Below are 13,976 nucleotides of genomic sequence, written 5' to 3' on the forward strand. Positions count from 1 at the left end.
ATCATGGATGGAAGAACGAGTTACAACTACAACTGAGCCAAAGTGAAATTTGTACAGTACACTGCCAAGGGTGACGTTTGGCTTTTTAAAGATTTGGCATCATTCTTCTCCTGCGAGCATGCAGATGAATTACCAGAGCTTTTAGTGAGATTAAATAGATGATAAATTTGTCCACCTTGATTATATGTAACTAATGATTATGAAAATGCTGGGTCACAAAAATAAATCAATCTGATACATTTTATATTTGATCCCTTAACAGATTTTTACCATTATTTCTGTCCCAGGAAATGTTGTGTTTGGGGAGCCGATCACAGCCAGCCTGGGGACTGATGGGACACATTACTGGAGCAAGAATTGGGCCAAGGCTGCTTCTTTTGTAACATCACCGCCTCTCAGCCCTGATCCCACCACTCCAGACTATCTGAACACGCTGCTCTCCAGGTACAGATCATATCTCTTTCTTCATTCTGTCGTGGTACTCATTGGATGACATGTCAGACAGACACTCTTGCTCACTCCATAGATCCAGCAGTTTCTCTTCCTTTGTAACAGTCCAACAGAACAGTGCCTTCTGAGGCACAGAGTTACCAGAGTCTCCATCTTATTTACTGCTGTTTCTGTGCCTGCTGTACTGCTTCCTGTTTGGTGCTGGAGAGGGCTCACCTATTGGTTGTTTACAGTGTTCACGTCACTGCCTGCATGAGCCAAGACTAAAGACTTACGATAATGCTTGATTTTATCATAACGTCAAGGCAAGAAAAAGACTTAAAACTGTTCAGATCACCACCTTACACCAAAAAATTGAGATGACACGAGCACGACACAACTGTAGCAAGACTCATGATTTTATTTGGATGTTGAGAATTCGTCTGTGACATGAAATCTTTTGAAAAGTTGTTAGGTGTAAGGCTGGCATTAGGTCATTCATCAATTGTATAATCTTTACTGAATAATCTTATGCTGTTAAAGTGTCCAAATGCAACAAAAGGCAAATTGAGATACAGTGCATGTGCAGCAGTAGTCACTCATCCATAAATTCCTATTCAAACTGTCTGGTGTTAAATGAATCACAACATTAAATATTCAATTTACATGTGCACTAACTAACTCATGAGAATAACAATATAAATCATGACAAATTGAATTACAATGCCTCTACTCTGTACCTTTTTCCTCCTTAGCTGCCCCATTACAGTGAGGGAAAAACCAGTCATACATAAGCTCCTACACACAGGCAGTGTGCTGAATGAGGGATAGCAGTGTAGCTTATAATAAATGAGTGACCATACTTTTTAAATTTGTCACCGTTTCTGTTTTTCTATACACCTATTCTATACATCTACATGTGCACAAAAGTTACCTTTGATTTAAAAAATGTAACTGTCTTGACTGTTAAATTTGTGTGTTGCTCAGTTGCTTTTCTTTCTTATGATAAATCAGCAGTTGCCGCACAACTGGTGGCCTTAGAGTGCCATATGGAAACAGTAAACGGTGACGGTTTGCGCTGAAATTACTCCCAGTCCTTGTTCTGTTTTATTGTGGCTCTGCTGCTCAAGTAAATAAACAACTTCCTTGTGGTCGGGGAACTTAGCTTGTGTACACAGAATGTGCTGTGCTGGTCCATCTTAATACTGTGTTTTTGTGTTTCGTTGTCGCCCAGTGGAGACCTGAGCGTGACGGGCAGTGCTCACTGTACCTTCAGTGTGGCCCAGAAGGCCATCGGCAAGGATGACTTCACTCAGATCCCAGAAGGTGTCAATGGAGTGGAGGAGAGGATGTCTCTGATCTGGGATAAAGCTGTGGTGAGGGCTGCCTAAGTTTTTCTTTCTCCATTTTAAAACTTTGGAAGAAGGACATATGAAGACATTTTCTAGACTTTCTGTTGTCATCTTGATTCACTTGCTCTTAACCTTTTCCCCCAAGGATGCTCTTCTTTTCTCAGGTTTTACTCTCCCCCCCCCTCTGTCTTGTTGTTACTCTCTCTGTCTTCCTTTGTAGTTGTTTGGTATCTGCACATCTTGCCTTTTCTTCAGCCTTGGGTCCAGCACTCTCATTCTTTCATTATCACTTCATCAGTGTTCAGCTAACAGCCGGTTATGGAGTGTTGTGCTGCTTGTAAAATGAAAGTGTGCTTTTAAAAGGTTAAACTGAGTGCCTTTCCTCAGGGCATAGTTTTTCAGCAGTTTATTTCCCCCAGTCTCAGACACGCAAGGAGTATGAATCTTCTCCTCCAACTCTTGGCAAGAAGGTGATAATTGTATCTGCCAAAATTATGGCGTCTTTTTAAATAGCTTCATCATAGTATGTGTTGTCAGGTCATTTATAATTGATTGCTTGATTGAGAAAAAACCCATTAAATAAATCATTAACTATAAGGAAGATGCAGCATCTGAAGCGTTTTAAGTATTTATGTGTTGAAAGGAGGCTGTGATTTAAATCCAGCTAGAGCTGCATCTATCTGACTTTATGGCTAATCTATCTACAGGGAAACTCATTTCCATATGAGGTGAAATGGCTACTGTTGTAGTATTTATCCAGTGCCCAGTCATCCTTCTTTGACAAATCCTCACTATTTCTGTTTTTTGCCTTGATTTGCTTCCCAGACTACAGGTAAAATGGATGAGAACATGTTTGTGGCCGTCACCAGCACCAACGCAGCAAAGATCCTGAACCTGTACCCTCGTAAGGGTCGGATCGCCGTGGGCTCTGATGCTGACCTGGTCATTTGGGACACAGATTCCATCCGCACCATCACTGCCAAGACGCACAACTCGGTATGTACTGGGTGCACAGGCCAATGTTTGTATTAGTGTTTGTTTCATGTTTCATTTAAATCCAGCTCACAACTTGCAGCATTTTTCCCCCCTGTTCTTCTTTTCTCCTGCTCTGGTTTCACTCTACTGTTCAGTTGAGCTGGAAATAATTTTAACAGAACATTAACATTTAAAGTAGTGAAGCTGTTGTTTCAATTGAACATAGCAAACCTTTTTTTATGTGCAGATGAAATGTGATTGACTAAATAGAAGACGTGGAAGAGATAAAAGGATTTGATTTTTAGGGAAAGGGTAAAGCAGAATATGATGAGATAAGCGCCTGCATCTGTGCGTGCATGTGTGCAAGGGCCGGAGAGTGAGAGGGAGAGAGAGAGAGAGGGAGAGCGAGCACATTTTTGTGCCGCTGCCAGAGAGCTCTCAGTTCCTCTGAACGGAAATGAAGTCTCAGTGGATCTTCACTACTAACACGACTCACCACTTGACCCGCTTTCAATGCAGAGTTGAGTTTTATTACTTAAAACATTTCTCAGCTAGATTTGGAAAAATATGGGTTATTCAAATACAAAAAACATCTTGCCTGTGATACCAACATTTTCCAAAATGCCCTGTACAGTTCAACTACAGCCAAACAACAGGGGATCTATGTGCAGTATAATCAGGAGGCATTTCCTTTGTCTATATCACATTTAGTTGTACTGATCATCAAAAACATTCTCATGATGGGAAACCCATGATTGTTTTGAAGAGTGCCAGTCACCGCACAGGATTACGTTACAGTAAATGACGATATTTCAAATACTTCAAATCCCAGAGACTTGGAACATCTGTACATATTGCCTGTAGCCCTGTGGCGTCAGGGTTTAAGGTGCTGATAATAAATTGCAGCTGGAAGACTGTCCAGTTTTTGAATATTAGTGTTTGGAAAAATGTATTGATCTGGCTGCAGTTTGGCAGCATATGTAACAGAAAAGCTTTGTCTGCTGTTACTCCTTTCCTTTTACAAAGAAAGTAATTTGAAAGTAAATTCATCCCCTGGTAACATTACTTTTTTCAAGCTCTGTCTGGCCTGTGTTGCATGTAGCTGATCACTGAGTTTCAACACATTATTTCTTTACTGACAGTCTGAACCATTAGTTGCAACAAACACCAGATTATGAAGTTACTTATAGAAAGGATCATAACATGAATTTAAAACTGTCAGAGCAACATGATTCAGTAACTTTGACATTTTAAACTGAGCATTTTTTGTCAACTGTTGTGTTCAGAGTTAAAGACAGAAACAAGTGAAACTACATTAGAAATATGTGATACTGTATTATCCTGTTGCAGATGTTCTTTGTCTTCTGAAGGTCGATGACAAGGGCCTCACAGCAACACACACATTCTCTCTTACTCGCCCACACACACATTTTACAAAACATACACACTGTGTGTACATTACGTCTGGCACATGTGAGTAATTCTAACATTACACAGGCATTTAGCAGATCCCAGAGAGGTCACACAGCAGCAGAGGACATGTCCACACAGGAAATTATGGCTTTACCAGCCTTGCACAAGTCATGCTTTTACAGAATTAAATGCATTTACAATAAGAAACAGGAGAAAGAACTTTGCTTTGTCTCCAGATGGAGGAATGGAAAGAAACAAGGAGAACTGGACTAATAATACGCCTTGTCCAAATGTGAAGAACATCCACTGAATATCCCCGGGTTCTTACATAATGATGTCACCCTTTCATTTCCTGCTGTTCATCCTTCCAGATAAAATAACACAGGAAAGCAGAGCACCAGAGCTCAGCAGCTCCCAGCTCCAGTAAATCTGCCTTAATGGATAGTCTGATGCTAGGCCAAACAGCAGCGGCCCTGTTTACCAGCACATAACATTGGGGAATGTGTTCCTTTATACAGTAAACTGTGCTGTGTCTTTGTTATCAGTAAGTCCACTTTCAGTCTGGATTGCTTGTTGTTGTCAACATAAAAATACATAGAATGGGCACAAACAAGAACAGGGAACACACACACACACACACCCTTAGACACACTGGGCTTAGCCATGACATCATGTTTGGCATGTGGTAAGTCTCAGTTATGTTCTGCTCTGACCTGAATTTGGAGCAGAAAATAGGGCTGTGTGCAGAGGAAATAAATAACAATGGAACGAGGGGAGGGGACCATCACAGATCACAAACATGTCGAGTCAAAAGAACTGGCACAAGGGAAATTGGAAGAGGATGAGTAGGGCACAAGATATAAAAAAGAAAAGGGATTATATAAATCAAGCTAAAATGGACAGGGGACAAAGAGGAATAAAGGGATGAAGGAGACAGACAACTGGAAAGAGCAACATGAGGAAAGAGAGAATGAGGAAGGGAAACAGAGGCATCAGACAGCAGCTGGGTTGTGGCAGCTGTTTGCACATGCCAAACTAACAAGTGTAAGAAGCGAGGTGATAAATGATAAGGAGTGAGGGATTAAGTGAGTAGAGGAGAGAGAAAGTTCATCTCTTCACCATTGCACAGCTCCCCTTGTTGTTGCCCTCTTCACCTCCCTTATTTCATCAGGAGGGTACAGGGGACTTGTTTTTCTTTTTCTCAAACTTAAGATAACCCATCCAATTTAATGTAATTTACAGTCATTTGGGGCATTGTGTCATAAACTCACATAATGAATAAACTCCACTCTGCTGATTGCGACTGTTAGTGGGATTGAAGCACATGTTCATACATATGCTTCAGTGTTGCTTTTAAAAACATGTGTATCTTGTCTTAGAGCCCTTTAATTGCATCAATCTTAAACTGAATTTGTTCTATTTTTGTCATATGCCCTGTTTTTTGTGTTTATTTCTGTATTTTGTGAGAGTACATTAATGTCAATTACATGTACAGATGTCTTATATTAGTGTTGCGCTCCTTTACACATAATATGTATTATTGTAAGCACAATACTTATTTTGTCTCATTTATAATGAGTAATAGTGACTACTGCTGTGTGATTATAACATTTTTCTTCATTTCTGAAGTTATACTTCCCCTAGTGCTGCTGCAACAAACATCTAATACCTGTATATCTGTGCTTTAGGCTGCTGAGTACAATGTCTTTGAGGGCGTGGAGCTGCGTGGAGCCCCGCTGGTGGTGATTTGCCAGGGGAAGATTGTTCTGGAAGATGGGAACTTGCATGTCACCTCTGGCGTGGGCCGCTTCATTCCCTGCTCACCCTTCCCTGACTATGCCTACAAGCGTATTAAAGCCAGGAAACAGGTGATTACAGGCTTTATACTGCCTGGCCTACTATTTTACACCTTACACAGCAATCATGTTGTTGAAGCAGTTGTCAGATCTTTTGCAGTGTGTTAATGTCTGTCCTCTTTGAAAGGCAAACTCTCATACTGTATATTGTACAGTATCAAGTTACCCTTACAATTTTCAATTAAAATTTTAGGTTAAACTGCTGAATATATATGAACAGAATTCATTGCCTACAGACATTTTTTCAACAGAGGGTACATGCAAGCCATCATAGAACAAATGAAATTGCAGGTGAGCTATGGTACGGTAAATACAGTGCCAAAAATGCTACAATAATACCTGCTGGCATGAAAGATATTGTCTAAATAAAAATGAGCACTATGGGAGAATATTTGTTGCTTCTGATAATAATCATAACTATGAAGTGACACACACTGTGCATGACGAAGTAAGATAAGCTCACTGTAGGAGGTCTTTTGGATGATAAGTGGGTTTGGGTGAAGACACAAGGTATGGTGGCAGAAAGAAAAGAGAGTGGGAGAGGTAGAGGTAGTGGAGTGGGATGTGAGGGAGAAACAGTACTGTAAGTGTGACATCAGCCTCCAAGGTTCAGCCACAGGCTGCTCACCACGCTAAATGTCCGCGCAGTGAGGGTGGTCGAGGGTTTGTCATCAGCATTTTAAAACCAGCGAGTTTGGATTGGGTTCACTTTCCATCGAGACATACCACACACAGTGAAAGGGTTACCAGAGTCTACAGTTACACATGAGTCCCATCTTTACAATTTACTGTGATCTCACAGGACTACTGATTCTGAAAGCCTTTTAGGAGCTATTTCTCTTTTATTACATGACGACCACAAGGTAGTTGAGGGGTTTAGGGCCATTATTAAGTACATGTGCCTTGCAAGGGAGAAAGGAACTGAAAAGGAGGTTCCTAGCAAAGTATTAAGAATAAATTAAAAATATGAGAAGTTACCTGGTTTAACCATTTCATTTATAATGGCTTAATCTGAAATGGGACCCAGTTTCCCTTTTTCCATCTTTCTTCTGGACTTATAAATGTCATTTGCAACTGGCTGCCGATGAGAAAATGGAGCTAACAGTGTGCTGTTTGTCTTGGTAGCCGACACTGTTGTGCTTTCTTCATTCACAGATGTCTCTTTTTAACTCTTCACAGAGCTTCCAAGGTTCACCCAACTGAGTCGCCCCACTAATACACAGACACACAGACAATGGCTTGTTCTCTAACAACATAAAGTTTCTTACTTTTAAAACATACAAATTTTGTATGTTGGGGTTTTCTGCTCCAGTTTATAAAAGAGTTTGCATACTTGTGAATGTGCATCTGTCCATATGTAACTCTAGAGCTGGCGGAAGGAAAAGGCTTCCTGAAAAATGCATATATAATTTGGACACAAACAACCATCTAATGCCAAACAGCTGTGGCTTGGTTACATTTAAGCTATTGTGGTACTAAATGCCATAGTCTTTTTTTCTGTAGCCATCCTTTCTTCTTCTACCTGTTTACCACCTTCATGTCTGTTCTTGATGTTTGTGCTGTAGCTGGCGGTCCTGAGGGCAGTGCCCAGGGGAATGTACGACGGTCCTGTGTCTGAGTTCTCCATGTCCCGTGGTGGCACCCCCTCGGCCTCGGCACGTACCTCTCCCACCAAACAGCCTGTCAGAAACCTGCACCAGTCTGGATTTAGTCTAGCAGGTAACCCTGCGACATGTGGTGAGCCTAGCTTCTTAATACAATCTCGATCTCTGTTATTACCCAGTCATTCCTTTCACCTGCTATTGGTTTGCATTGAGTTATACTGTGTATGTAGGAAGGAGCATCCATGTGCATTAGCTGATCCACCATTGCATCCCATCCTTACTCTTTTCAACTCAACTGCTGTGAAGTACAGCAGTCATGTGATTTTAGCATGTTGCTGCTCTTCATGAATGATGCATTTACAGTCTTGTGTTAAGTAACTTCGTAGTCTGTCTTTATCCTATTTCATATTTCACGTGCACAGTGTTGCATGCATTTGTCTGCTGCTTATCACGTTCCTTTGTAAAAGGAGCTACACAGTGTTTATATGACAGTTGGTCTGTTTATGCTTGTCATTAGCTTCACTGAGTCACAATACAAACAGCATTATGTGCACAGTCAGTGAAAGTTGGCTGTTTTTCAGTTGCTGCTTTAGTGTGGTTTGACATGAAGTCAACCAAAAATTACCCGCAATTTAAATCATACAAAGTGTCCTTCTGACTCACATTCATCTAAGATGTGAACTACATTTAACATTGTTTTTAGATGAATTACCATTCAATTTATAAGTCCAGTACATTATGTATTTCTGTATTATGCACACTATACTAAGCAAATGATGGGTTTTATTATCCTGCACTCCTTCTATGTATGTATTTTTAGTTTTCTTGTGTTTAAACTTTTGTATTTTATATGAAGCGTGTATTTTGCACTATTCAGAAACATCTTAGTTTAATCTTCCAGTCACTCTCTCTCTAATGACTCATCCTCATGCATATTCAGTCCCTTTCTCCTGCTGAGTATCTCACACCTCTCAAATAAGTGGCTTCTGAGGGCTCTTCAGGACGCGGAGGCCTCTAACCATAGCCCTCTTTGTAAATGTTACACCACAGTAGGAAGTGAGGTTTTCTCCAAACTCACACTTAACTGTAAATCGCACAGAATATGTGTTGGCTCAAGGCCTAAATTGTACAGCAGTCAAGATTTCAGGCCAGGCATCTGGACATGGTCAATCAAGAAAGCCTATCTAATGTGAGAGATTGCAGCACTACTGTATGTATTCCCATTCAACATCTGTTCCATTATGCAGAGCTGCTGCGTGACAGATTGAATGTGCCCATGTGTAACTTCAGCACTGGATTAGTTTAGATTTAGAAAACAAATGTGAGAAATTATTTTTGTCAGGGTACCAAACTGTGAAACGTTGTACACATGGTTAAATCATGAACCAGGTAGTCAGCTTTTCCACTGTTTTTAAAACAGAGAAACTATTAGCTAGTCATTATGTCCTCCCTGACAGTCTAAATGTGTCCTTTTGTAACCTTAAATTAATAGGAGCGACCCTGTTTAACCTACACAGAGGGCAGCTGCATTCACCAAGGCATCACCAGTCTTTGTGAATAGTTTTCATGACTGGTAACTTATAATCTTATTTTGAAAGAACAATCTCCAGAATGGTGTTTAGTCTTTGCCTGTATTGGGCAGCTTGTCTTTACAAGCGTAGCTGATGTGTGATACCTTATCATAAAGAGAAGGTGACCTCCGCTGGAAAGAATTTTCTCGTTTGAGTACACGAAGGCGAGTACGGCTGCTGCTGGTTTCTCAGGCTTCATAGTGGTTATGTGTTTAAGCATATGTGTGCGTACTCTTTGAATGAGTCAGTCTCCTGTATATTTTAGTTTTTCCAGGGCCACCACCTGCAGAGTTGATTCTCTTGTCTGGAAAGGAGATTTTAATGATTGCTTAGATTCAGTGTGTTGTAGTCTGACATCACTTTACTTTCCATTTATATACTTGCTGATAAATTGTTACAGCAGACTCCCTGGCTCATCCTCTGGAAACAGCATGTTTTATGTCAAACTGTAGCTTCTTTTATTAAATGTCTGAGCAGCACATGGTTTGCTGAAGTTCACATTCCCCTGTCATTTTAGTTATATATACTGTATATCATAGACAATAATAATGTGTCTTAAAAAACCTCTAAGGCCTGGAAAGTAATAATGTGAGTATATGTCAACAGTTATTCGTGTGTTATGACAGCATAAAAGCTACTCTGTGTTGAGAAAGTCTGAAAAGATTGACAGATGAGAGCAGTATTAGTTTCCAGAGGATAGGAAAAAAGCAGAACTACAGGTCTGCCATGGGATTTATTAACATGACTTTTAAAAAAAAATCATATCCTGATTTTATATAGTAAAAGATCACAGGACGTGTTAATATAAAGGTACGGCTTTGTTACATTGGTGTCCATTAACTCTTAGTCAAACGCTCTGTTTTTTCTGTGTGATTCCCTTTTCCCTTTTTCTCATTGTGTCCTGTGCAAAGACAAGATATTTATGAAAATGTCATTAGTAGCATTAACTTCCAATTTTAAATCCCATCTTTACAGGTTTTACTAAATTTCTTTGTGTTCATTTTGCCTCAGAACAGCACAAGTTTGTGTTTTTTTGCTGTTGGCTCCTTTTCCATGTATATTGCAACTTTATCTTTATCCCCTTGTCTTTCTGTTCAGGTCCCCCCACCCCAGATGACACCCCCACCAGGCCTGCTGGCCGGCGTATTGTAGTGCCCCCTGGTGGCCGGTCCAACATCACGTCCCTCAGTTAAATGAAGACAAGGGGATACATCCACAAAACAGCCAGAGTGCAAGATTGAGGGTGGGAGAGAAGGGAATGGGAGGGAGGGGGGAGAAGATGAAGAGGACCATGATTAGTTAAGTGATTAAAAAGCAAAACACTGAATCCTCATGCCTTACCTGTCACAATGCTACCTTGCTCAGATGAGAACAGTATCCCTTTTCCTAGGGAATTTGGACCAGAGCAGAGTATTGAAGTGGTTTGAATTGCTAGTAAAGGATAAAGTTACTACCAAAGCACGATACACATAACCCATCTTAGCCTCAGTTTTTCTCAGTACAGAATTCTTTACACATACAGTGAAAACATGTCCACTTAGTGCTTTGGTAACAGAAAAAACACCTGTAAAACTGCCACCATATTGAACCCATAGAGGAAACAAACTGTTCCCATAGGAAAACGGATACCACTTTTCTCAGAATGATGCTATGGTTCTTTCATCTTATTTGGCTTTCACTGTCAGCCCCTTTTCAGTAGCATGCTTTCTCAATAGTCAGCAAAACATAGCAGTAGCTCCAACATTAGCCATGTATTATTATGCAGTACCGTGGATTAGCTTTAGGTGGCATTAAACATACAGTAGATGTAATGTAGCTTTGTGAATGATGTTGTTGCAGCCTGTTTGGGTTTACCTGACCAAGTAAGGTGTAGGTGTCTATCAGATCTTAGAGCAGGAGTAATGTTGGACATGGAGCTGCATGGGCCACATTAACATGGGTGACGTGATCCGTGATCCTTTGGCTCCTCTCCTCTGAGGTGCTTGATAAATACCATCCCCATTGTTGTTAAAAAAGAAATACACATCTGCTTAAGAAAAGATTTTTGTGATGACAAATGAATAGAAAAAAAAAAAGAAATATTAGAAAGGATTATGCTGTTCTTTATCCCCAAAAGGTTTATGTCCATTTTTTGCTGTCCAACATGGCTATATAAAAAAAGAACCTTGTAAGAGTCTGTCCTTTGCATTTGCTTCTGTAGCTTTTTGCCTGTTTCTGTCATCCTGAAATTATCTTGAGAAGAGCATGGTTGGGAAAAACTAAAATCTGTTCACAAGATGTACGAATAAACTCCACTTGTGAAGAAGAGCTTTGCAGTTGAGGGGCAACTACAAAAAAATAGATGCAATGAAATGAAATGATAACAAAAACCTGCTTTCAGATAACAGCACATCACCTCTGGCTTTACTTTTTCATTCCTGAGAAACTGGACTCTCATTTTAGGACATCCCCTTATCATCTATAGCCCTCTAACACAGTCCTGAGTCCTGATACTCATCTAACATCAGCCTGAATGTTACTTTGGGTCCAATTCAGTTTAACTAAGACACACTGACTCTGATTGTGCTGGGGGAGTTCTTTTTATGTCTCAGCTCTTTTCTGATAAGGCAGAGGATTGCAGTGCAGTAATGGAAGGCTTTATTTGGTCACTGTCTCAGTGTGGGGGAGGAAGGAAAGGAGGTCGTTTTTATTTGGCAGTGGTGTGGCAGGCTCTGAGGCAGACATTAGTGGTGGTTTGTTTATTTATGTTGGTTTGACAACCTTCTATATTGGGTTTATGTTTTTTTTTATTATTGTATCAAAACCCAGAGTTGGCAGGTCAAAAATAAGGTGTGTTGTGGAGGTATGATTTGTTTCCTGAATAAACATGAGTTGTAACTGATGGACTGTGAGTTCTCTCTCTCTGTGTCTCTTTATTATTATTATTGTTATTAAACATCATATAAAAAGGTAACATTTATATAAATAGTCCTAACTGTCTCTTTTGGAAAGATAGCCAGAGATGTAAATGATGATCAAAAATAATCTTTATATGCTTTATACTTTTTCAGTTTGCATTTAAATATTTTTTTTTTAATTAAAAACACATGCAAGGCTGCATCGGGTTGAATTGCTGCCTATTTTTGGTCTGTTTTATAGTTTCCACAATGTAGATATAGTGTATAGACAGCTCATTTCTCTAGTCTAGACAGTGAGTCATAGCTGGGACAAACTATGTGAAACACTGAAAGAGCTGGAAGATTTATGTTGAATGTGCATCATGCATAATCAAAGCAACACTGGATGTTTTACTATTAACCCCATCTGTTCCAGCATAGGTGTAAAGCTCTGTGCCTTTCAAATGTCTCAGAGCTTTACACCTATAGTGGCAATTCTTATAACCCAGTAAGGGGAAAAACACCTTATGTGAAGACAAATACTGAGTTCACATGGCCAACAAGCTGCATTAATGGCCCAGAGAAACAGTTTAGTAGGCTCCTACTTTGATGCAATCTATCTGGCGGCCATCAGGGGCAGCAATGAGCAGGAAGACACTGCAAGACTGCTTCAGTAGCTTTTAGGGCAGTGGAGTGAGCACGTAGAAATATGCTTTCCTTTCCTTTCCTTATCTAGAAGCAAACCGTAACATCTTATGCTTAACTTGGCCCCGGCTTTAGCCACTGAGTTAACTCTGCCTACTTGTTGTTGTTTTGCACCTGTAGTAGCAGCTGGAGCAGCCTGTGGAAGTGATTAAGGCAGGCAACTTGAAAACCTGACTCAGTCAGTTTTGAGCACACATACACGATACACATATTCTAGATTTAGTCTGATTTACATTTTACAAGGATACATTTACCTCAACTGTCTGTAGCAAAAAGTGTCCATTAGAAATCAGAGAAAACTCGTTGTAATCCCGAACTTGCTTAACAAACACAACATTTTAAAGTTTTCTTCAATATCAAATGGATTCACTGATGGTTGTCAGTACATTCGTTGCGTACATAGCATATGGGAACTGCTAATAGCGAATTCGGCTTACTTAATTTTTCAACAAGTTAAGAATGGGGCTAAAGTTTTAGCTCACAGTCACTGCCTACATGACAAAAGCTTAGCAGTGGAAGTTAAAGGCTAGTTAATGTTACAATAAAGACACAATATCTGATATATTATTTGACTGCAGTAGTTTTATCAGCTGTAATTGGAGTTAATATACTGCCCGTGTTTTTATTAAACGCCAAAAAGTTCAGCAGTCAAGATCTCATTAATGTGAATATAACTTCCTGTTGATGCTCAGCTCTACTTTGAGGCTTTTATTGTGGAGGAGCTGCACCTTGCTGTTGGGCTAAAAGAAGGTTTACATAAACATGTGTTTTGTTTTTTTGTTTTTTTCTTTTATCCCTGTTGCAGGGAGGAATGGAAAGCAAAACCTTACAATGAACTTATAAGATGAACCTGTCCATGTAGCACAAACTTAAAATGGTAGTTTGAGTGAATGTCAAATCTCCAGCAGTTCACAAAGGTAAGTTGCATCTCTTACCTTACCTTTTATGTAGTATGGACAATTATTAGGGGTTTCCCCGCAGCATACACTATTTGTCATGGAAGCTGTATATTGAAGTGTATATAGGCTTAAATTTGATATATTGCTATTAAGAGTCCATATTATGAAAGTAATTTAACTAAATGACACATGACCTCTGGGGTTGTTTGAGGAAAAAGTCCACTGCAAAATTCAGGATGCATTTCTGACAAAATGTAACTACATAGGCTGAATAAAGCATCCACTCAGTCTTGTTT

At 39.8% G+C, this 13,976-nt stretch overlaps 1 protein-coding gene and 1 long non-coding RNA gene across 4 annotated transcripts in view; both read left to right on the plus strand.

The window, feature by feature from the left end:
* The window catches only part of dpysl3 (dihydropyrimidinase like 3), a 33,258-nt gene extending 21,175 nt beyond the window's left edge, over positions 1-12,083 (plus strand). For 2 of the 3 annotated variants that reach the window (XM_020599812.1, XM_020599811.1), the window contains exons 9-14: positions 288-444; positions 1,664-1,805; positions 2,607-2,777; positions 5,858-6,037; positions 7,591-7,744; positions 10,299-12,083. In XM_020599812.1, coding sequence (XP_020455468.1) covers positions 288-444; positions 1,664-1,805; positions 2,607-2,777; positions 5,858-6,037; positions 7,591-7,744; positions 10,299-10,393 — 899 coding nt within the window. In that variant the 3' untranslated portion in view covers positions 10,394-12,083. Of the gene's footprint in view, positions 1-287; positions 445-1,663; positions 1,806-2,606; positions 2,778-5,857; positions 6,038-7,590; positions 7,763-10,298 lie in introns of all 3 variants that reach the window. The other variant, XM_020599810.1, reaches the window with a different exon arrangement.
* A 618-nt stretch (positions 12,084-12,701) lies between these two features.
* Positions 12,702-13,976, plus strand: part of LOC109960017 (uncharacterized) — a 53,591-nt gene continuing 52,316 nt past the window's right edge. Inside the window, exons 1-2 of the long non-coding RNA XR_002274930.1 lie at positions 12,702-12,959; positions 13,587-13,698. This is a non-coding gene — a long non-coding RNA (uncharacterized LOC109960017). The remainder of the gene's footprint in view (positions 12,960-13,586; positions 13,699-13,976) is intronic.

This window comes from Monopterus albus, unplaced genomic scaffold, assembly GCF_001952655.1.
Source record: "Monopterus albus unplaced genomic scaffold, M_albus_1.0 scaffold42.1, whole genome shotgun sequence".
NCBI classification, from domain to species: domain Eukaryota; kingdom Metazoa; phylum Chordata; class Actinopteri; order Synbranchiformes; family Synbranchidae; genus Monopterus; species Monopterus albus.